Consider the following 24,114-nt stretch of genomic DNA (forward strand, 5'->3'; position numbering starts at 1 on the left):
AGGAATGGGGCCACTGATGGAAGACGGGTGGAGAGAGAGTAGGATCAGCACAATCTGTTCTATATCATAATGCCATCTTTCTCCTGCTTTCTCTCTGTCTCTTTGTGTCATTTGCCTCTCTGCTCCCCCCCTCTCTGCTGCTTTAACTCTCTCTTTCTCTCATCTAACTTACTCTGTTAGTCTGTTTCATCAGTCTGCACTCATCTGCCCTGCTCTCAGCAATATTTTTTTTGTCGCACCATGACTTTTCAAGTGGTTGGTGGGGGAGACTGATGGGGGAAGTCATGCAGTTGAAACTTTCTCACAACTATTAATTCTGTAATTAGCAGGAAAGTATGAGCCAGTGGTGCAACTTCTCCAAGTAAGCCTCCTCTCTAAAAGGATCGTTTTGGAGATCATTAAATTGATGATTCAGCAGGCTGAAGTAATTAATAAAAGTAAAGCTCATGGTTGACACGAATCATCAATGAAATTGTGATTCAGACGCTTAATTATAGGTTAAATGAATGTCATATTTAAGTTTTGTTATAGTACCATTAACTGTTCTACTGTATTTGAAGTTGCTTTGAGGGTACTTTAGTTGCCTGGTTTTGACAAAGAGCAAGAATTCGTAGACTGAAAAGGATCATATCACTGGTACTGCTGAATTAATGTTGATCTATTTTTTCACTAACAGTGTTATCAAAGGGCAATACTAAATTTGGTAGAGTGCTCCTTGAAGCAAGTTTTGACATTTAGAAAGTCTGTGTAATGCTTTTGATAAAGATTTTTAGATTAGTTCAGTGACGTCTTTTGGTTTTTTGTTCGCCACAACTGTTTAGTTCACTTTCACTGCTTTCATTAATGCTGTTTCATCAGTAAACTACGGTGGCCCTGAGAACTAAACAACAACACATGGACGTAGACACAACTCAAGCAAATAAGGAAAAACACTCACCAACTTGACGACACATGTAAAGAAGCTCACATCACAACCAAAGCTGTTCAAGGGAACATTAAAAAGTGATGCTCACAGCTGGAACGCGCAGTGCTTGTTGCCGTTTGTGGATTATGGAGTTATTGAAAATGTCTGTCTGTGGTGTTGGAAAATGGCTTAAAGTTTGAGGTTTTTTTTTTTTTTTGCTTACTTTTAGTTATTATTGCAGATATCTGCTGTTTACCTACCACTGGCCTTTTGTGTACACAGTCATACTGATGGATAGCCAACACTGATATCTTCGTAAGCCACAAACCATGACAACACCAAGCATGTCCCTGACGTACTGTGCAGCACTTAGTGTTACCTGAAAACAGTCTCGATTGTGTTGTGAGCTTCTAGCAGCGTTTTTTGTAAATGTTGCACTTGTGTTGCCAAATCTGTAAAGATATTTTTTATTTGCCTGTGTCTGTTTGCTAAGGCATTGTGTGTTCAGCTTTCACGGCCATAATAATTAACCAACTCTACACCCCCTGCCCAGTATCAAATAGCAGACAGACACAGTTAGCAACTAGCAGGTAAACAAAGCAAAGCAAAGCATTTATCAGCATAAGTGCCAGATATTTCCTTAGGCAGTTGGTGGAGACCAAAACCAGAGCCAAGAGTCGATATCAGACCTAACTTTGTCAAGAAACAAGACTAAAAATGAATTTTGCTCCACACCTGCAGGACGTGCAACTGGGAAACTGATTGTTCTCTTGCACCAAGGTGGCCAAAACATCGATGTGTTAAAAGTTACGTCTTGACTTACGTGGTTTTTAACCCTGTTGGTAATTCACATCCAGAGAGGATGTCAACAAAGGAGGATGTCAACAAAGTTGACATTCTTATGCGCAATTTATTGTGAGCTAATACCATGTCAAACACCGACCAGAAGCTTCAGACCTGCTAGATGTTTGGCTCTCTTAATAAGCCATTTGCTACGTTGTGTTCAGCCATGTACACGTAAAATGGCGAAACAGAGCCAGTTGCAGAAAACTGATAAAAAAAACTTCTATAGCTTCAGAGTTGGGTATTCATCGTCAGTGTGAGAGAACATTTCAGATTGCATGAAATCATTTGATTCTATGTTAGTGTGAAAAATATTGCTTAATGGAGCTTTAATCGCACTCTCCACCTTGGGATAAGTCCTGTGTGTATGTGTGTGTGGTAATGGAGTAACTTGGCCATGTCACTAGCTGTATATCTCTCAGCAGGCAGTGGGAAATGAGGTCTAATCGGAGGGATATTAAAGTCACAATAGACTGCTCCTGCTATTAAGGCCTGTCAGCCCTGGCCTCCTCTCTCACCTTGATATCTCTCAGTCTCTGAATATTTATACGCCTACCTCACGGGCTACTTACACAGTGCAATATGTGCATTTTCCTTTGTGTGTGTGTGCTGGAGCATCAAGAAATTTATTAGCACTGTAGCCACTCAAGGTCTTTGAATGTGTTTATGTGCATGCGTGTCACTCTGTCCGTGCTTATGCAGTCCACCTTTATGTCCCCTGATCCATAGGTGCAGTGGGGGCCAGATTGCTCTCAGGTCAGAACAAACCCGTGACCATGGATGTGGATGAGGAGGAGAATATGAGTGAGTCGACTCTAAATTTTTCGTATTTTTCAGTCTATCTGTCTTCCTGTCCGAGCAATAGCTGGTCTCTACTTTTAAATGTCTGCCTGTATTTTCGTTTCCCTCCTTTCTGTCTGCCCGCATGTTTTCCCTCGTATGTCCTCCTGTGATGTGTAATCAGTGTGAACACATTTTGCTTGCCTTTAATACACAGGTATTAGTATAGTGCTAGCCCACATTTTATAGAACAGAGTAACATACAAGACTATACAAAAAAAATTAAAGTAAATGCAAATCTTTCCTGTAAATACAAAAAGACTGTCTGAACGTCAAAAAAAATACTGTTCATACCGTTATGTTTAGCTATGTCAATGGTTAACTGTTAATCGGTTAACCGCTGAGAACATTTTTGACCAGTTACACATGTCTTTCTTCAGGTTAATTGCACTACCCTTTAGTTTACTGCACTATGCAATTCTGTCTGGTGGGAGCTAGCTAGCGGCACTGCTCATTTGGTGACTACCACTAGTAACGCCATCCTGACTCAGCAGTGTTGCTGTCGAAACACTGGGCCCACCCTCCAATCTCCCTCCAGATCACTCTGATGAGTAAGCAATTATGAACTGCAAACCCCCTTTAGCATTGTTAGCTCTGCTAGCACTGCTGGCTAGTGGTGCTAACTTAGCCTACAATGCTAAAGGAATTTTGCGCCCTCAAAATAAAGTTGCTTACTCACAGAGGCGACTTGGAGGGAGACTAGAGGGTGGCCACCATGTCACCTGACTCATGCGCAGTGAAGACTGGAGGGGGGGCAAGTGGGCACTATTTTTCCGCCTGTTAATGTAGCTCACCACCTGTCTGTCAGCTAGGTCATCAGAATATACAATCGAAGGCAAGACATTTACATCACAAAACATTAAAATTTCACCGCCTCTGAATGGATAGCTCGTCGAAATGTGGCACCAGAGCTCACTGCGTCAGTGGAACGCCAGACTAAAAGGAAAGGCCTCTTTTATTACATGTCACTTTGGTTTTTCTTTATTTTTTATTTTTATTTTTTCTGGAAAAAGTAACCAGTTAGTTACTGGTTGATGGGTGTCGGGCTATAGTAAGCAAAATTAAGTGAAACTGACATCTCTAGTTGTTTTGGGATGATGCATGATGGGAGCTATCATGTCCTTACCTGAACCAAGACACATGGCAGTGCACACAGCTGATTTGTGGGAAACTTTTAGGGAAGAACTAATCACTACATCTCAAAGACTTCAGGTCATCTTACAGATTCCCTCTACCTCCATTTCTCTTTTAGAAAATCCTCTCCAGCTTATTTAACTTTAATTAGACATTTTGGTTTGAACTCAGTAACTGAGCCTCAGAAGGCACGAAAAGACATGATTGAATGTGTTTCCCCACACCTTAGCGATTCAGAACTCACATTCAAAGAGAGCTGTCATCCTAGCAGCGCCCTAACCTGCAATACAAATGAACAGTTCTTATTGTAGTGTCACACTCTGCATTTCTGCTCGGAGGAGAAGCATGTTGTTATGTGTTAAGTCAAATAAGAGGAGTTACAAAATGGTCTTTGTTGTCTTTCAAAGCCTCTGAAGCCTCTTTCTTGCATTTTTACTGCCAGTCAAAATATATATTTGAAGATAAAACACAGTCCAAGCTCACACAAGCCCGTTTCTTTAATACCAAGGGAAACACCAGAGGAAAACATGAAAGAAGTTTTTAACTTTTATGTGACAACCTCTGCAGTTCTTGAAATTCTTTAATCACATGAATCATCCCAAAATCAAAAGCCCAACAAACAAGTTAAAATGAAGTTGTGATAAGAGACTTTTTTGTCTGCATTATTTGTTCATGCAACCCTCACAGGGGGAATTGAAGCTCTGACAGATCCAGCCATATGGAATGTTTTGTCTCTGAATAAGTAATGGGTGCTGATTACACAGACGTTGATGCGCATGATCATGACCACAACTGCATGTGTGTGCCATAATTCAGTGCATGGTGTCTTGGCTGCTGCTCTGTGGCTTTTGTCCTCTGACATGGGTACTACTGAATATCCATCATCCTGCAAAGTTATTATACTAAAATGAAGAGTATCAGTTTTAACCCCCGTAGAGAAAGCCTAAATGTGCTAAATGAATATTTTGGACCAGAGAAAGGGAGCTCCAGATTTTTATGTGTGTGCCATTATATCCACTGTATTTGTCTGTGCAGCATGCTAGAGTTTTCAGTGTGTGACTTCATTTTGATTGGCTTATTGGTCCCTATACCCTACATGTAAAACTGTTTCAGGAGCAGTACTGATAGCTAAACGTGTGTATTATGCAATAATGTAACTGGAAATCCCTAAATTTGCGGTAGCTGAGAGTCCTATGCATTCTATCCCTTGAAGAGAAAAATAACAAGCTACACCACTACTAACTGAATTTTAAAACATTTCATTTGGAATGAAAGTCCAAGTCATGCACCACAGCTTAAATTACTCAACTAATGCTGCAGCATCTGTGGTGGTTTTAAGTCATTGGCTGCGATTTTGCCTCTGTCCAACACACAGATTTCACCTATCACCATTTTGATAGGTGATAGGTCTTCTTGGCTACTATTGTAACACAGTTATGCTGTTCCTCCTTTCCCTTGTTTATTTGCAAAACTCATATTTGCAAGATACCAGTTTGCAGAATGCACACACACACCAAAAATAATGCATGTTGTCAGTGCAGATATTGCTCATAAACTGACAGATATGCATGCCTGTGTTCTTGATCTTAGTAATAAGTGTCTTTTTTTGTTGCCTTTAGACATGTCGATAGTAGTTTGCAGATGGTAACGGCATGTCGGTACATTTTGCAACCTAAAACACTGTGTTCTCTGACAAGCTCCATGGGGGGGATCTCAGAGGCGCAGGGTCTTATGAATGGCACCTCATTAGATACAGATTTCTAATTCAGATTTTCCTCATTTTAAATACGACAGTCATTCTTTTCAAAAGTCTTATGTTAAAAAAAAAAAAAAAAACTAAAACAAAAAAACGGGTAAACAGCATTTCAACCTTCCACCGTGTTTTCAAGACTTTAGGATCCTGCAGTAGGTGGAGTCTTCTCCTTCCGCCTCTTTGATGTATTCTCCTGTTTGCCTGGTCCTCAGCTCCTCCCCCTGCACTCCTCCCTTGCACTCCCTCAACCCAACCTACAATCCCACTCATGCACACTGCGGCCTCTCTTTCTCCTGAGTACCGCAAGGAGTAACCTATCAAGCCTTTGCTGAAGGATGTTATAAATGAAAATTTTTGCCAATATTCCATCCACTTTGCTAACTGGATTCAGTGATATGTGTTCCCCAGTAGAGAATATTTCAGGACCCGCAGTTTCAAACTGAACATTTAAAGTGTACCTAATTTCTCTGTAGGCACTCAAGCGATTAAAAATTGATAGAGTGGATGAGGAACAGCTCTGTGTGCGTGTGTCTGTGCGTCTATGTTGATATGTGTGCTCGTATTTGTGTGCATTTTTGTTTGAGACCCATAATACTGTGCAACCTCAGAAGTGTGCAGGAGTTGTTTTAGTTGAAAATATATTCATCCCACTTTAACTTGACCATCAAAATAACCAGCTTCATAACTACAACTTTAATTATGATGATATATTACGAGATACATTTCAAAATAAAATACTATATAACCAAAATGCAGTCCAAAAAAAATCCCTTCACTGTTTCAAATCTTTACCATCTCTAAGCCTTGGCATTTTTTTCGACAACAGTACATGTACTGATGGTGTTCTACTATTTGTAGTTATACCAGTAGACCATAGGTTAATATGTTCAATCCAATTAAAAGCCAGATTCTCTTGCTTTGATAAAGGAACACAAATCATTGTTTCAGTTCCAAAGAGTGATAAAGGAATCTATAAATTTTGCATTTACAAGATCCTGCAACGAAGGCGTTGTAAGTTACTCTTTCTGGGCACCGCAGGTTCAAGCAGCACCGATGTTAAGGAAAACCGAAACCTGGACAACGTGTCCTGCAAAGACGGGGTGGGAGTGACTGAACAGCTCCCCAATGGAAGTGGCCTGGGCAGTCGAAAGCGCCCCCTAGAAGAGGGAAACAATGGGCACACACACTCCAAGTTCCGGGCCAAGAAGCGCAAGAAAACACCGGGGCCGGTCCTGCCCAAGAATGCTCTGATGCAGTTGAATGAAATCAAACCGGGTCTACAGTACAAACTTCTGTCCCAGACAGGACCAGTCCATGCACCAGTTTTTGTCATGACTGTGGAGGTCAATGGACAGATGTTTGAGGGCATGGGCCCAACTAAGAAGAAGGCTAAATTAAATGCAGCAGAGAAGGCACTGCGTTCCTTCGTCCAGTTCCCCAATGCCTCTGAGGCGCACCTGGCTATGGGTCGAACACTGACAGTGAACACAGACTTTACATCTGACCAAGCTGACTTCCCAGACATGCTCTTCAATGGCTTTGAGACACCAGCCGCACCTGAAGAATCCTTCTATCTAGGCTCCAATGGTAGCAGCTCCTTAAACTCACTAGGGGAGTACCCACTGCCAACACCACCTGGCAGCAACCTTGCCCAGGCCCCATTGCCCCCTCCATCAACATTCAGCTCGCCGTCCAGTGGCAAAAACCCAGTCATGATCCTCAATGAGCTCAGGCCAGGCCTCAAATATGACTTTGTCTCAGAGAGCGGGGAGAGTCATGCCAAGAATTTTGTGATGTCAGTAACGGTGGATGCACAGACGTTTGAAGGCTCAGGGCGCAACAAGAAGCTGGCTAAAGCCCGGGCAGCGCAGGCAGCCCTCTCAGCTCTCTTCAACATGCAGCTAGACCAGACACCATCCCGGCAACCCATACCAAGAGAGGGATTGCAGCTTCACCTGCCTCAGGTAAGAGGTCTCTTTTCTGTAAAGATTATTGTATTTGCAGAGAATCTTACCAGATCAGAGCAGGAACTCCGTTGGGACCACACCAGGTGTCAGCCATATACTTTCTTTAGACACGGTGCATTGGCTCAGTAGTTTGATGTTCTGTTGTAAAGTCACTGAGCTTTCAGGCTGATACAACATCTGTTTTGCAGGCCTTGAAATTATGAAATATTTTCAATGACCACATTGTTTAGTGAATTTAATAAGCCAAAGAAACTATTCCAGGGGTTGTGATCTTGAGTTACAGCATGTATCAGGTTTTATAGGATGCATCATACCTGTTAGTTCTTCATGATACAATTCTTTCTGCAATAATTTAAAAAAAGACTTAGCTTGTTAGACTACCCATTTATTTAGCAGGGGTTTCATGATTTTAATTCTAATTTGAAAATCAATTGGAATTAGGTTTAGATTTCAGATCGGCAATCCCTATTGCCGATTCTTTCTAAAGTAGAATTTAGAAAACATAAATCACAGCTGTCAGGCAGGGCTAAAGCTTGTGATCTATTGATCTTTACAGATCAAAACTGGATAATCTAACAGTGGAATAGCGCAGGGGAAAACATTTTTTAACATTGAATATTGAATCGAATTGTGAACTTACAAACAAAAGTCTAATCGAATCATAGATTTGAAGAATCATGGCACCCCTATAAATCAGAAGCAAAATGTGTACAAACGTACTTCAGTTTGTATCACAGCTCATCAACATTTTAGGCCCATGGCTGCACACCCAAAGAAAGAATCCCAGTAGGGCCATAAGACTAAAATACAAAAGGATACCCAAGGCACTTGTGCCTCCTCACATACAGCTATCAAATATTCATTTTCATTCCAGACACCAAAATGTTAATCACTGAAAGTAGCTCTAAAAAGTATGGTGGGTTTGTTTGTTTTTTTGTTTTTTTTTTGGTGATGATAGATCCTAGTTCTGCTTTGGGTGGATTTTATCAACTTGCTTTTAAAACGAGTGCAATGGCATGTCAGACAGATTTTATTTTTTTAATTTCTGCCTTCATTAAAGAAGAAGCAAGTATCCCTCAAAATTACACTATTTTTTTTTTCTATTTTAGGCAGAACCTAGTTCTACTTTTTAGTGTTGTTTTATTTATTTTTTAACTTGCTTTTAAAATAAGTGCAATGCCATATCAGACACATGATTTTCATATTTCAAATTCTGCCTTCATTAAAGCTGTTGTTGGATCATTTACTTGACCTTGTCAGTCATTATCAAGAGGCTTGAAACAGTAATTAGGATTTAAGAAGAAAAATGGCAGTTGTTGAAATTACAAAGATTGGGATGAGTTATAGAAGTACATGCAGTTCTGAAAGATCATCTTTTCTAACACATCAGATCCAGGTAATTATCGTCATGCAGATAATCAGGATGCCAGTGCTTGGTCCATATATTACTTCTTTCTAGGTTATGTTCATCTTGGTATAGTATAAAAGTTTTCAAGTGAGACACCCCTCTTCCTAATGAGTGTATTCCAAAATGAATGGCTGATTCTATTATATTAATAGTATCATTTGGTCAGTTACTGAGAGATTTGACAGATGTTGCAGAATTCAACAAGAAAGCATTGTTTAACATATTCTGTGTGAACCTTCCATGGATTTGTTATTTAGGTTGCAAAGAGGTCTCCCAATCTTCTCCACCTGTCAAACTCTGCTGTTCTAGTAGATTATCATTAAAACCTCATTCACATCAGGTGTGCGGGGACTAAGGGCAGGTGGTTGCTTTTGATGCCACTGTAGAGGTGACAGTCAGAGCCACGCCAGTGTGTGGAGAGAGATAACACAGTCAGCAGAGCTAATCAGCACAGCACAGTGTCAACAGCCCCCTTCCCAAAGCCTTCTTTTTTCTCTTTACTCACTCTCTCCACTTGTCAACTGATTTATTCGACAAGAACCCCATTTTAACGATAGTGCCCCCACTAATTGCTCTATTAATTCTCTGTCGCTTGGTATTTAATTTCTGCAGCCTGTTTCCATCTGGCAAGGAACTAATGGGGACAAATGGTTTGAGTCCACTGCTGTTGCAGGAAACATGGTAACTTTAGTGTAGTATGTTATAGTTTGAGCTGTTTTTTTGATGCTCAAGGAAAGTAACAGGTTTTTTTACTCATTCCCGAAAGGAAATATTCTTTGGACGTGTTTTTTTTTTGTCCGAGTGATGGGTACTTCCACTTTTTTGTATCCCTAGAGATTAAAAGTCATTCCTAGGCTATAGACGACCTTGGCATTCGAAAGTCAAATGATCTGGCCACGAGTGGGTGACTCCAAAGTAGCAGGGAAGTAATATTGGACTAATCTCTTTAATTTGTGGTCATCCAGCCGTCATCTCTCCTCTTGGTTGTCGTCATTTTCCATCACATTAGCAATGGATAAAGAGCCAGCAAGACGAGGTGGCTGTCCAAGAACAAAAGAAGTGTGAAGTTCACTTGAGGTTCCCCCGGAGTTTAGAGTGGAGATTTAAACCTTGTGGAATGTCGACGAACACTTTGTTCACATCTGTTGCTCGGGATTACTTGTTTGGTTTTTGCTTCACTGTCAGAGGGGAGATGGTAAATTATAACTGTCATGCCAGACTCAAAGAGCGTTGCTTGAAAGAGGGTTAGGTATACCTCAGGGGGTCAACCCAGTTTCACTTGTTGCCTTTTCAACGCTCTGACGCTTGTTTGGAGCTGAATGCGAACGCTGTGACAGGTACATGGTGCTCTAGGGGAGGATAACATCAGACGCGCTTTGTAAACTGACATATCTGACACAAGCTTGCGTATGTGTGGCTGTGTGTATGTGTGTGCGTGTGTGTGTATGTATGTGTGTGTGTGATTCCAGGTTCTGGCTGATGCAGTCTCGCGCCTGGTGGTGGATAAGTTCAGTGAGCTGACAGAAAACTTCACTTCCCCTCATGCACGACGGAAAGTCCTAGCAGGGGTCGTCATGACAACAGGTAGATTTGGGGGGGGGGTAAAAGATGGTTGGTGCTTTTGTGCTTACAAACTCAACACTGACAGTCAATTCTCAAGTATTATCCAGAGGAAAATTCAGGTTGTAAAGCTCATAGAGAAAAGCTGATAATATTCACAGTGAAGTATAACATTTCTTAGTCTGATAATGTTTCCTCAGAAATGAATGGCCTATTTTGCAGCATATGCAACAACATTTATGAATTAAACATCATCCACAGTTTTGTTCTCAGTTCAATCACAAGTGTTGGGAGAATTTTTATTCTTTGCCATTTTATGCTTCACTCCACTGTGCCAGGGCAACACAATTTATTCCTTATTTTCTATCATGTGTATGTTACGATATTGAATGTTTATATTAAATGTGGCCATATCATGCCATAAACATTTGTTAAAGTAGTTAGACCATTTTGACTGCTCTGTTTTCAATGGGATTTACCTACTTTAATGACAAGATAACATCAGATCATGACAGATTTCTTTATGTGGTCATCTTCTCCAGGCACATTACACCAAGTGTTTACATTACATACATTGCTACATGTAGCCACCAGCTAATGTCAGGGAAACATGTAATCTTGGTTGCCATCGTTGTAAATTTCTCCCCAAAGATTTTGGTTTAGGAGGTTTTAGTGGTGATTTTTCATGGTAGAAAGCACCACTCTACTCTGTTACATTTATTCCCTTGGCTGCAATGATAGTGCAAAGATGCTGAGGAGAACAAACCAGTTACCCTGACCAATCAGGGCAGACTGGTGTTAAACCCAAAATACACATTTGAACCTGAAAGTGAGCATAATAGGTGCCCTTTAAGAGTGATTGACAAACATGTCTTTGTTCACTCGACCCCCAACAGGCACAGATGTGAAGGAAGCACAGGTAATTTGTGTCTCCACGGGAACCAAATGCATCAACGGTGAGTACATGAGCGACCGCGGCCTGGCACTCAATGACTGCCACGCTGAGATAATTGCCCGACGCTCGCTCATCAGGTACCTCTACACTCAGCTGGAGTTCTTCCTCAGGTCAGTGGACTGGTGGGAGGTTACTTGTATCGACAATCTAATTACATGTATTTAGACTGCTCTTTGCTGTGTCAATTCCAATCCATTTTAAATCCAGTTAAATGAGCTATAATGCTGTTTGTTAGCTGTGTGTTAAAGTTGCCCTTTAAATCTTTGTCACAACCACAGCAAGGACGACCACCACAAGTCGATATTCGTGCCGTGTGAGAAGGGAGGCTACAGGTTAAAGGACAACGTCCAGTTCCACCTCTACATCAGCACCTCCCCCTGTGGAGATGCCAGGATCTTCTCTCCACATGAGGCAGGAGTTGAAGGTACAGAGCAATCGCACAGCAACCGCTCACTGCCTCACGCCAGCCTCATCTCTCCTCCTCAGCACAGCCGACATGTTTTTAATTTGGTCTCGTCTTAGTTCAGAATTCAGTTTCAACAACAGCGTATTTTATTTAATTAAAATTGTAGGGTTTTCCTCTTATGCTTGGTTTCATTTAATTAGAATTTTACTCTGAATCCAAATACACATTACAGGCACATTTAAACAAGGCTCTAGTAATTAGAGCTTTTTGTCATTCGCTGTCTGTCTCTATCAGTCTTTCTCCCGCCCAGCCAGCCCACACTGTCTGTCTGATTAACCTCCCTCTTACTCTTGTCAAAGTGTTTTCCGTTGCACATGGCAGACTGAATAGAAAACAGCCACATTCAATTAGTCACTGAATAGATGGGGCCTGCTGGCGGAACAGCAGAAAACATTGATAACATAATAATAAATAATGGGTCATGCTTTTGTGGAAGCCTTTTTTTTTTCCATCTTTCTTTTTTTTTTTTTTTTTTTTTTCCCGGAATCTCTGTTTTGTCATGTTGAGAAGATTTTTGTAGATATTTTCTCATTGATAGGGACCCAAATTTCTCGTTCTACATTTTTATGCTTCTTCTCGTGCTCTCTCACTCAGACCAAGGAGACAGACATCCCAACCGGAAAGCACGGGGCCAGTTAAGGACCAAAATTGAGTCAGGGGAAGGCACCATCCCTGTGAGGTCCAGCAACACTATCCAGACCTGGGACGGGGTGCTGCAGGGGGAGAGGCTACTCACCATGTCCTGCAGTGACAAAATTGCAAGGTAATTTGGTTGAAACTTAGCATAGAAAGAGCCCTTATAAAGCATGACAGCAGACAATGATTTCTTATTTTACAGAAAATCCTTGAAGAAATACTTGACCATGTCTGGAAATATGTTTATCCACATTCTTGCGTAATGCACATTTTGCTTCATGTACGACAAATTAATATTAGAGCTGCAACTATTAGTCAGCTAATCAATAGTCAATTGGTAGAAAAATAATGGCCAATTGTTTTGATATTCGATAAATTGTTAAAGTAATTGTTCATGCAAAAAAGGCAGTCTCCACCCTCTCAAATATGGGGACTTCCTGTTTTCCTCTGTTTGGTATATATTAAACTGAATATCTTCAGTTTTGGACTGCCAAAGAGACATTTAGAGACACCACATTGGACTTGGGGGAAATGAGATTGATGTTTTTCACTATTTTCGGACATTTTGTAGACCAGACAATTAATCAAGAAAATAATCAGAATCATAATTTATAGTGAAAATAATCAGTAGTTGTTGCCCTAATAGATATGTTTTATGTTCATTTTGAAGATTTACACTTATTTAGCTATGTGGTTTCATGATTATTTGTGTTTTATTTACTCATACTGCGATGAATTGCATTTTATCCTTGCTTTGTCATTTCAAGTCTATCATTTTCCTCAGGGAGTGTCAGGGACAGCTGAATTGATGGATCTTTTGTCCCCGGGGGCATTTTTGCAGGCACATCATAGTGTCTTTAGTCTCTGTCCATGTTCAAGGCAACACTGTGCCTCCCTTGTGATGAACGATAAAACTTCTCCATAACTCTTCTCACGGGCCCCTCCTTTTTTCCCTCCCTCTTCCCCTTCTTCCTCCTCCTCCATCCAGGAATCGTAATACCTTGCCTGAACGCACAGAGTGATTGAATGCTGAGAGTGTATTTGATGAGGGAGATGTCGAACGAGTAGCGGATGCTGTTTGCACTGTGTGAGAAGTCTTGTTGCCCTTTTCAGCGTGTCAGCGCTGGTACTAGTGACTCAGATTTTGTGTGGTTGTCCAAAGCGGAGCGATCCAAGTCAGTAGAGGGCAAAATAGGTTGGAAGCTGTACATTTAGTCATGCGGGGTGTTTTTTTTCTTGCCAAGCTTTACTAGATAACAAGGAAAAACACAAGATATTTTGAAGTTGACACCAGTTTGTATTTGATATAGAGCATCAAAAAAATAACCCTTTACAGTTAAAATAAGGAACTGGCAGTGGCAGATCTTCATGCAGGTGAAGATCTGCCCCACTCCTGAAAATGTCCCCCCCCCCCACATTAAAAAAGTCCTGCAGTTCCCGTAATGTGTTCAGCCCTGAGTGATCATCACAGTCAGAACATGCTAGAGCACCAATGGGTGTGGTGGAGTGGAGTGTAGCTGGAGACTATTAGAATAAGAGAAAATAAACAGCCTTCTGAGGCGCAATACAAAAAATGAAGACAGAAGCAAAATATGCTAATTTCCCCATACTGTATTTTTTCATTATTTGTTATTGTTATTTGCTAGCTTAGTTTTTTATTTGTGTTGATTTCTCATTAGCTCTTATCATTTTTATGCCTTCATGCCAGCGATAGCCGAAGTCTGAGGCATTATGTTTTCGGGTGGACCGTCTGTCCCATTCTTGTGAGTCTCAAGAACGCCAGAGGGAATTTCCACAAATTTGGCACAAACATCCACTTGAACTCAATGAATAACTAATAAAACAGATTTTGGTGGCCATTGGTCAACTTCAAGGTCACTGTGACTTCATCTGTCTCATTGTTGTGAAAGCGATATCTCCAGAATAGCTCATGGGATTTTTTTTTTTAAATTTGGCACTAACAACCACTAGGACTCAACAATGAACTGTATGGATTTAGGTGGTCAAAGGTCAGGGTCACTGTGACCATGCATCCATCTTATTCTCAGGAATGCAGTATCCAAAGACCACCTTGAGGGAATTTCCCCAAATTTGGCACAAAATGTTACCTGGATTCAACAATGAACTGATAAGATTTTGATGGTCAAAGGTCAAGGTCACTGTGACCTCACAAAACTTTTGACCGTTACTCAAGACTTCATATGCATTTTATGACACTTAGTAAGTAATTTTAAACACTTTTCTGGCCATACCTCAACATCACAACTCAGGAAAAGAATGGGAGTCAGTTGGTCAGATGTGTGTGAAGCATCCTAATTGTCACAGACATGTAAACTGTAAGTGCAACTTGGGTGGTTTGCAGAGGCAAACAACAGGGAGGTGGTAATTCTAGTTTGTAAAAAATACAATAAATATAAATAATATATTTTTTAGGGGAGGCTTGGGCTAGGAGAAGCTTGCCTAAGATGGCAAGTCTGTTAGGTCTGGCACTGGGGATTGGTGTTATGAGTATGCCTCTTCCAGTGTGAGGAAAAGACTACTGTATGCACGGCGTCTCACTCTGCCTGACTCTGCCCTCTTATGACACAGCTATTAGCCAGGTGAGAAATCTGCTGCCCACCTGCTTCTGTCCCTGTGTGAGTGATTGTTAGCCGTGGGGCTGCCATTTAATACAGGAACTGACTGGCTCACTTTGACCATGCCCATAATGTTCCCTCCTTACACAATGTTTTCTCTCCTCTCATTCTCCTTTTGATTACCTGCCCAGCCCCACGGCCTCAGCGAGAACAAGCAGTTCTCTGCCTTTATGCTATTTGAATGAGCTCATTAGCAAACAGGCAGAGCTCTTATGGGTTATTTCTCTATGTTTGTCCTGTTTCCTCCTGTCGTTATTTCTATAACAGCTGATTACGTGGTCCCTCTGACTTGTTCTGACCCAGTTCTTGCGTGTGTGTGCTGTGTATGTGTGTAGATGCACAGAGCATGATATTGACCAACTTACCAACAAAGAAATACAGAGATATTTGACGAGAGTGAAATTGAGTGCCTCCAAAAACATAACTGGAAGTGTGTGTGTGTGTGTGTGTGTGTGTGTGTGTGGTTCTTTTTATGTACTGTGTGCCCTTTTAGAGTGTTTTCAGGTGTGTTTCGATAACCCTGTTGATGAAAAAATGTGTGTGTGTTACTGCACAGAATATTATGAAGCTGTTTTACTGTACTGAATGTGTGCTTTACTGCTCGCAGCTATGAATTCAGAGATTTCATTTTCACACACAATGTCACACATTCTCTCTCTCACACATATACACAGAGAATATTGCATATGGAGACGATGATATCTCTGAGTAGCCTGGGGTCTTATGCTTGCATATTCCTCATTGTTCTGAGTCCATGTTGGTAATATCACACACTCTCAAACAGTCTGCCTGAAGTGAAAGGAGGAATGAGAAGATCACATCACCCTGTCAGTGTCTTGTTTTTGTTTTTAGTGGTCTGTATTTGTTCTCTTTGTTTGTCCTGTTTGCTTCTGTCATTATTTCTTTAAACATTCTGTACATAAGATTTTGACATTTATCATTTTGTATTGTCAATGGATAAAGAGATTGTAATGTAGCTTAAAAGGTTAGACCTTCCCTCACATTCTCTGCTGCCTTAAAACCTTTGAACCTTTGACATCTGTGTAAAAGACTTTGGAGGAATTTTCAATCCAGGAAAATCCAAAGGATGCAATGTTATTTGTGCTTCGAGTGCCTTGCCTGTCTTCAGCACCACTACAACAATAACAGTGTGCAACACTAGGTAACATTAGCTTAGGAATGGAGTTTGCTAATGTCAAAAAAGGACCAGCACCCACAACAACACAAAGTCCACACATGCTTTGTTTCCATTGAAGGCCTACATGTTTTGCAGCGGCAGCCTGGAGATGGACCTTCAGTTAGGGCTATAGCAACATAAATTCAGCCAGTGTTGGCTGCTGTGTTTGTAGAGCTGCCGTCCGCTTTCCTCCTGATAAAGTAGTGTCCTAGCGGCGGGGATTGAAACAATCAACGCCACATGCAGCTTAGCTTTACAGCTAGCTAGCTAACCTTAGCTTGCTTGTTTACTAACATTATCACTATGTGAATTGGCTTGCCAAATTACTTTACCAGCTAACATGGTCCATGATACTAACTTATGCACTATGACAGTGTTCATGTAGCCAAAAATAAATTATGTTACAATAGCCTACAAAGCAAATGTGTATAAATAACAATTGCATTCCACTAGCCAAGAGCAACGTAAGGCAGGGGTGGTCAAAGGGCTTACCTCAACCTAAGCTAAGGTTAGTAAGCTAGCTGTAAAGCTGTACTGCCTGGATCTGCCTGCATTGTAATTTTAGCTGAAAAACTAATTTGGAATGGCAATCAGGTTACCAACGATGACGTTTTTCTGTAGAACATGTACATGGCACAAGTTAAAAAAAGCTAATGTTAGGCTATAAACAAACAACACCACGGTCACATGACTTCAAGGTCGCCACCACAACAAGGCTGTAAAGCTATGTTCGGTGTGATGACGTTTTGAAGTCTCATTTAGCCACTTGTTAGCAACCGCCTTTTTCAAGACACATAGTAGTTTTACCCTCACTAGTGGGGTATTTACTGATGTATTTTATGTCGTAGAACAAAATTTGAAAGTCTCTTAAGCTTGTATTAACCACAGACCTTATTTCAGGCATCTAACCAAAAACCCATTGACTTGAAGATGAGGAAACCAGGGGTGCTAAAATGCTAACTAATTTCTGGGTTTTAGGACTCATTCCTGGGGCACTCTATAGTCCAAATAAAACATAGGAACACTCCAGAAAATGTTACACTAAATATGACTGTAACTAACATGCTCCTGGTTAATCATGTTTAATCTCATATATATGATCCCCCTCACTGTTTTAGCCGAGTCCCAAGTGCTTGATCACACCTACAGAGTGTAAGCATTAGCAACACAGTGCTTACTGCATTTCACTTAATGGCCACTGGTGTTGCATGCTGGACCTGTTACCTTTACACTAGTGTTCCTTTGTTAACACAAACATGGGCAGTAGTTTTTTAGGGTCATTCCCACATACGCCATTCCGTTGCCATACCAATACACCAAATAAAAGTTAATCTGTGGCTGAAAATAGTCCCTAACAAATGCACTATTTACTCCTCCTTGAGTAACATTTGCTAAAAACTACAGTGCCCATCTATTTTAGGAAATCATAAGCCTTTTTTTTTATAACGCATGTATTTATGACCTGTTTGTAAAGATTGATATTATAGCACTGAATGAGCTTCAGGCTGAATGCTACACCGAAAGTAGCCAACTTCAGCCTTTAAGTCTGTCATCTGTGCAAAACTTTGGCTCAGTCCCTTCATCTACTCTGTCATTCTCCTTCCCCTCTCTGTCATCTTTCTCCCTTACTTCCTCAACCCTCACACTCTAACTCACTGTCTCTGTCTCCATCCTTTTTTCTTGTCTGTTTCTGCCCCTCTCTCTCTCCTTCCTTCTCTCTCTCCCTCTCTCTCTGAGTTGGGGCAGGCGATGCTTCACAGAGCATGTCAATGGGAAAATGACTGGGGATAGATGGCTAATGACACAGCATAGAAATACACAGAAGTTTGTAGAAAATGAAATTGGATACTTCAGAGTGTACACAACTGTAGGATTGTGGGTGATTGTGTGTGGTAGATTGCATTGGCTGGTTATGTACTAATATATTTTTGCTTGTGCAGCTGTATGTGTGTGTGTGTGTGTGTGTGTGTGTGTGTGTGTCCATGTATGCATGTACTACAAAGCACAGAGTCCCTGGGCACTTTTCAGGCTTACTACAATAATTTCTACATGTCGCCTGTTGAAAGTCATGCCTATTTTTGTGATATATATTTTCATGGTTAAGACAATGAGGATTTGACAGTTTCTATTAATAACTAGGTGGAGAGAACATAAGTAGAAAAGCTCAATTGTCACTTGAAAATATCATAAATATATTGACTGGAGAGCTGTTAGTGTGTTTCCAGCTTACAGTGAATAAATCATAACGTTTTACAGTGCCACAGTAACAGTTTAACTTAATTACTTTAATGATAGTCTGAGCAGACAAAGCGTGTTTATGCACCTGCAGAACTCCAGACTGTGACTATCTAGTCACAATTTGCGAGCATGGAGCACCAGTGCGACTTGCAAATACTATAAATATATGAACCAGAGAATTGTTAGTGTGTTTCCTGCTCACAGTGAATAAATCACAGCAAAAACATCAACATTTAGGGCCCAGGAAGAGCCGGGAGCCTTGAAATAAAATCACCAAGGGTTTTGCTTTGATTGATTTAATTATGACAATACTTTTTTTTGCTTTATTATAACAGTACTTTATTGATTTTATTATAACAGCATTTTAATTAAATTCATTATAATAGTGCTTTATTCAACTTAATTATGACCGTAGCTACTTTGTTTAATTTTATTGTAACTGTAGTTCATTTAATAAGTGTGTATTTTAGTAGTCCACAGTAGTTAAGAGATTTCAGAATATCAAGATAACTATCATATATCGCGATACAACCTAAGCATATCGCAATAGTATTATTAAAGCATGTCTCCCAGCCATAGAATAAGGTTTCGTGAGGTGAACCAGGGTATTTGGTTTGGTCTGATGTGACTATTTGTCTAGCATCTAAATAACTATGTTTAGAAAGTTAACAGCATTTAAACATGTTTCCATAATCACCACAAGTATGCAGCTAAAACAGCATATTTTCAGGAAATAAGATCCAGTGCCAGATTATCTAATGTGTATGCATATGTGTGTGTTTGTGTGTCTGCTCTGCAGGTGGAATGTGGTGGGTATTCAGGGCTCTTTGATGAGCTACTTCACAGAGCCAATCTACTTCTCCAGCATCATCCTCGGCAGCCTTTACCATGCCGACCACCTCTCCAGGGCCATGTACCAGCGCATTGCAGATATCGAGGACCTGCCCCAGCAGTTCACCCTCAACAGGCCTCTGCTCAGTGGTGAGTGCCTGCTTTGATGTGGAGGAGATGGAGAAAAAAAGAAGAAAAAAAAATCAAAAATTCTGCTGAAAGATGCTGAAACGTTAACTGAATGAGACCTTGAGCTGACGTAATGTCATGATGATGTTGTCATGTTTTGAGAGGATCAACTTGTTGATATTTGCCAATCAAAGTCCAGCTGTCTAAATATCAAAGAGAAAGACGGTAATCCTAAGCGGTAAACACATTTATCCACCTCACTGGTCAGACCACAGCAGGAAGACAGTTATTGCTTTTCTCCTCTGTTTCGTCTGAGCTGGCATTTACCTAGTTCCTGTGGAATTTGAATAGCTTTATCATTTTGTGTAAATTTTCAGCATTGGCTTGACCTTTTAAAAAGGCCATATGGACCAGGGCTCCTGCAGTTTTTTTTTTTTTTTTCGTTTTTTTTTCTCAGAGTTTCCAATTTTAGATGTAGCATTCAGTTTTTTTCAGTCTTCTTGTTGTTTAGAGGACTTTGTAAAACATTAGCATGTAACATTACCCGGTAAGAACTGTTAGATTTGCCAAACCTTTCAGCATGAATCACATTTGCTTTAGCCCAGTCATTTTGTCCTCTTTCTTTCCACTTATTTTAAGATAAAATGAACACAGCTTCTGACCTTACATTTCTCTGTCTGTCCAACTTTATCCCCTCCCCCTCTAATTTTCATGTAGAATAATACTATATAAAGTACTGTACACTTGCTACTAGGGGTTCCACAGAATACTCAACTAGTTGACCATAAAAACTGCTAGACACTGTCCATCTTTGTAGACTAGTTGCTTATCTGTGGTTTTAGCATGGTGCAGTAGTAATGCAGTGGCAATGCATGGGCCGCTGGGGTTGTTGTTGTTTGCAGAATTTAAGGTGTTGTGAGAAGGAAAGACTTCCAATATAACTAAAGAGCACTGAGTATCTTCAGGTCAGACAAGCGTGCTGGGGATTTAGTCCAATGAGATTGCACCTCATTTGTAAACAGCCACTCAGAGCCAGTCATGGACTCTGCTGTTAAACTTTACTGGTTGTATTTGATGAGAATTGATCTTTAATAATAATGATAATAATGACTTTATTAAGGACACAGAGAAAGGTCCATAGTGTACAACATAAAAATAGACAATCGTCTATGTACAAAAGTCGATATAATAAATACAACTTATACATATAAAAAGACAAGAATTAGCCAACGTTACATTATGCAATTTCATATAAAAAAGACATAATTCAATAAACTGCACCCACCAACAAGCTGGAGTGCCAGTGGCCCCACAGTCTCAATGAAAATCTGAGGGGTTGGCTTGGATGATACCATTTTCTGAGACAGAGAACCTGCACATATATATGATATATACAAGATATATAAGATTTCGTATTAAAGCAGGGCAGGTAGGCACACCAACATTCACAAACATCTGTCTGGCACTACAACATTTTATACATCTCCCATGATTAATCGACTAGTCAGCTACTTTTTGGGAGTAGTCAATTACTACTACACTAAATTTATTTTGATTTGATTGACTGTTTGCTAAGTTCTGCTGTTGCTTTGCTATGTCAGACTTTTCTTTCTCACACAGCACATACGCATTTTAAGTGATAATGGTGGCAGAATTACCATGGACATTCTTAGCATTTTGTAAAAATTGCAAACATTTTTTTATCTTTAGCCGGCCATCGTCGATTTTTCCAACTGAAATGACGACTGTTGCTGGCTAGCTAATTAAGCTAATGCCAGTTCCGCGAGTGGGTTTAAAATTTTTAACAGCTGACTTATTTTTAAAGAAGAAGAATTCAGTAGTCTGAATGTGTATGTGATGGCCACTTACAAGACATCATGCCAGAAAACATGTAAAGAAACAGCGTTGTTCTAGATGTAGATGTTTCAGTCATAAATGGGGCTTATTTTAATGCAGTTCGTTACCCCACAAACTAATGCTGTTAGTTAATGATGTGTCCCCTGGCAATGGAAGTAATTATCTGTTCTACTGTAGCTAGTTAGCTAATTAGCTGCCCATGGTAACGTTGGCACCTTGACATGTCCGCAGTGCCAGCTTCCTGCTGTTAAGCTCTTGTTGTACAATGTGTCTTTGTCAGAGCAAGTGTGTAGCAAGTCATCCCTTTAACAAATAAGAATAGACAAAACCCAATCCATGACAGCAACAGCACAAGACAGACAACAACAAAGACTAAATTAAATCAAACAGGACACTAGTATTTTTTAAGATCCTAGAGGATGACAAGGGGCATCGTATCACAGGGCCTGGAGCTATATGCAGCTCCCCCTGCTCCTCCTCCCTGGTTGCTCTGTAAATGGCGGGAAAGGGAGATAATAGTGGGGGGTTATTAACCTTTTCCGCTTTAGAGAGTTTTTAGCGGTGAAGGGCTGTGGCGTTAGAGCGCTGAGGATTTCATCCCCTTTAAATCATCTTCTGCCACAAGTGCTGCCAAATGGAACCAAGGAGCTTAATACACACACACACACACACACACACTCCCTCACACACGCACACACAAAGAGCAAGACACCGGGATTTATGGCATCCATATATCTCCCATTTATGCTTCAGATACAGTGGAGGCTGATGCCCAGTAGTGTGCTGGAAGAAAGCAGGCTCTGACCTCATAGTCCCCCTGGGTGGATGGTATTTCGTCTTAACGCAGTAGCACACACAAAAAAAAAAGAAAAGCAAGGAAAAAAGTTGCTGTTAGAGCTGTGGGAGAAGCTGTCACTTGAAGAAATGGGTTGCCAGGTTTGGTACCTCATCCATCGTTGAATACATCCATGCAGTGGGGTAGCATGAGGTTAAGTTCCTCTGGGGCTCCCACAGACGTTTTGGAAGACAGAAAAAGAAAAATAATTATCTTATTTTAGTCCCTTTTCTGCTTGAAAGCTTGAAGACGATGTTTGATGTTTTGAGGGTCTTAACACTGTGTTAGGAAAAGTCTTAAGAGAAAAAGATTTAATTTAGTATTTCAGTCTGTCATAATATATCTTTTCTGTCCTGTATAAAAACCTCCAGAACTTTTCATGATATAAGAAAACTTGTTTTCAGCATCTTTCCAGAGTTCTACATGGTTTATTTAGCTTGACAAGTAGCAGAACTTTTACAAACCACAAAGGAATCCTTAAGGTTTTCTGAAACACTTAAAATCATTAAGTTTTCTACATTAGATCTGTGTGTTTTTTTCTTCAGCAATGATATTTCTGGCTGGCTGTGCTACTCAGTCTTTGACCGTTGTTGTTTTGTATTCCAGGTATAAGTAATGCAGAGGCCAGGCAGCCAGGTAAGGCACCAAACTTCAGTGTGAACTGGACGGTGGGGGACCAGGCCCTGGAGGTGATCAATGCAACTACAGGCAAAGATGACATGGGTCGTCCTTCACGTCTCTGCAAGCACGCCCTCTTCAGCCGTTGGGTGCGCCTGCACTCCAAGGTACACTGCACTGTTTTCTGTTGAAGCACTTCAGCACAAACTGTAAAGTTGTCTGATAAACAGTTACATTTCACATGTTCATCGCCTAGTCAGGTTTTGTTGAATTAGTTAAATGTTTTGACAGCTTAAGAACTTGGAAGTGCTACTGTGTGGAGATGCACCGGACAATTTGGCCGATAGCCGATGCCGATGTTTTTTGTTGTTGGTGGTGTTATATAGTCCTGCTTTTGTGTCAGGGAAACAAAGAAATCTTTGTTATATTTTTATCATAAAATATTAGTCCTATTTTAAAGTAATTCAGTCCTTCATTATACTACCTTTGAATGAGCATAGATTCAATCATACAAATTTCTGAAACTACTTCCACATGAAAAAAAAACACATTTCTCCTTTAAACAGCTGTATTTACTCAAATTTCTCATCAAAAACTAAATTTTACGAGATTTCATTTGAACAAATCTTGATGAGGTTATAATTTACGTTCGCCAAATACTCATTTTTAACAAATAAAGCTTGAACGCATCATCATGTAAGTCAATGCAACCTCCATGAGCTGTTAGTTGCGGCCACCGGCTGCTAACAGCTTACGTTAGCTCGCTCTCCTCCTGCCAATTTTTACATGGAGTAGTTGTTTACAATGAAGCATTATCAAGGAAACAATAGGGTGCATCCTCTGACACGTCAAAGGTGAGTTCGCTGAGTCCTTTTAACCCAGAGGTGTCTCGAAGAAGTTTTTTGTTCATCCCAAACATGTTTCTGCCATCATTCTCTATTTTTTGCCTGCATTAAATTGTTGTGACACAACAGAAAAACATCGGCTCCTGCCATCAGTGAACGTCATCTTAGCTGCAAATAGGCCAACAGCAGTCAACAAGGCAAATATCGACCAACACCGATGTTCAGCCAATAAATCGGTGCATCCCTACTACTGTGTGATCCAGTTGCAAGATGTCACATTAACAGCCTGAAGCAAACATGAATTTAAAATCTTTCTTCCTTGGAAAGTTGGATTGAGTAAAAGGAGCTGTACGACATCACTGAGAGATTTTAGAGGTCAAGCAGGACATTCAATTCCAGCAGTAGCAGTATGATTGGTCCCCAGACCACATACAGAGATCTGTTTGGTCAAATATGAACCAAGACATCAACAATGAGTGCAA

At 40.5% G+C, this 24,114-nt stretch overlaps 1 protein-coding gene across 1 annotated transcript in view; it reads left to right on the forward strand.

The window, feature by feature from the left end:
- The window catches only part of adarb1b (adenosine deaminase RNA specific B1b), a 143,797-nt gene that overhangs the window by 116,172 nt on the left and 3,511 nt on the right, over positions 1-24,114 (forward strand). The window contains exons 4-11 of the mRNA XM_050048391.1: positions 2,477-2,551; positions 6,513-7,438; positions 10,319-10,433; positions 11,306-11,474; positions 11,643-11,788; positions 12,425-12,593; positions 19,317-19,498; positions 22,776-22,954. Of these exons, the coding sequence (XP_049904348.1) occupies positions 2,524-2,551; positions 6,513-7,438; positions 10,319-10,433; positions 11,306-11,474; positions 11,643-11,788; positions 12,425-12,593; positions 19,317-19,498; positions 22,776-22,954 (1,914 nt within the window). The 5' untranslated portion in view covers positions 2,477-2,523. The remainder of the gene's footprint in view (positions 1-2,476; positions 2,552-6,512; positions 7,439-10,318; positions 10,434-11,305; positions 11,475-11,642; positions 11,789-12,424; positions 12,594-19,316; positions 19,499-22,775; positions 22,955-24,114) is intronic.

The sequence above is a fragment of the Epinephelus moara genome, chromosome 7 (genome assembly GCF_006386435.1).
Source record: "Epinephelus moara isolate mb chromosome 7, YSFRI_EMoa_1.0, whole genome shotgun sequence".
NCBI lineage: Eukaryota > Metazoa > Chordata > Actinopteri > Perciformes > Serranidae > Epinephelus > Epinephelus moara.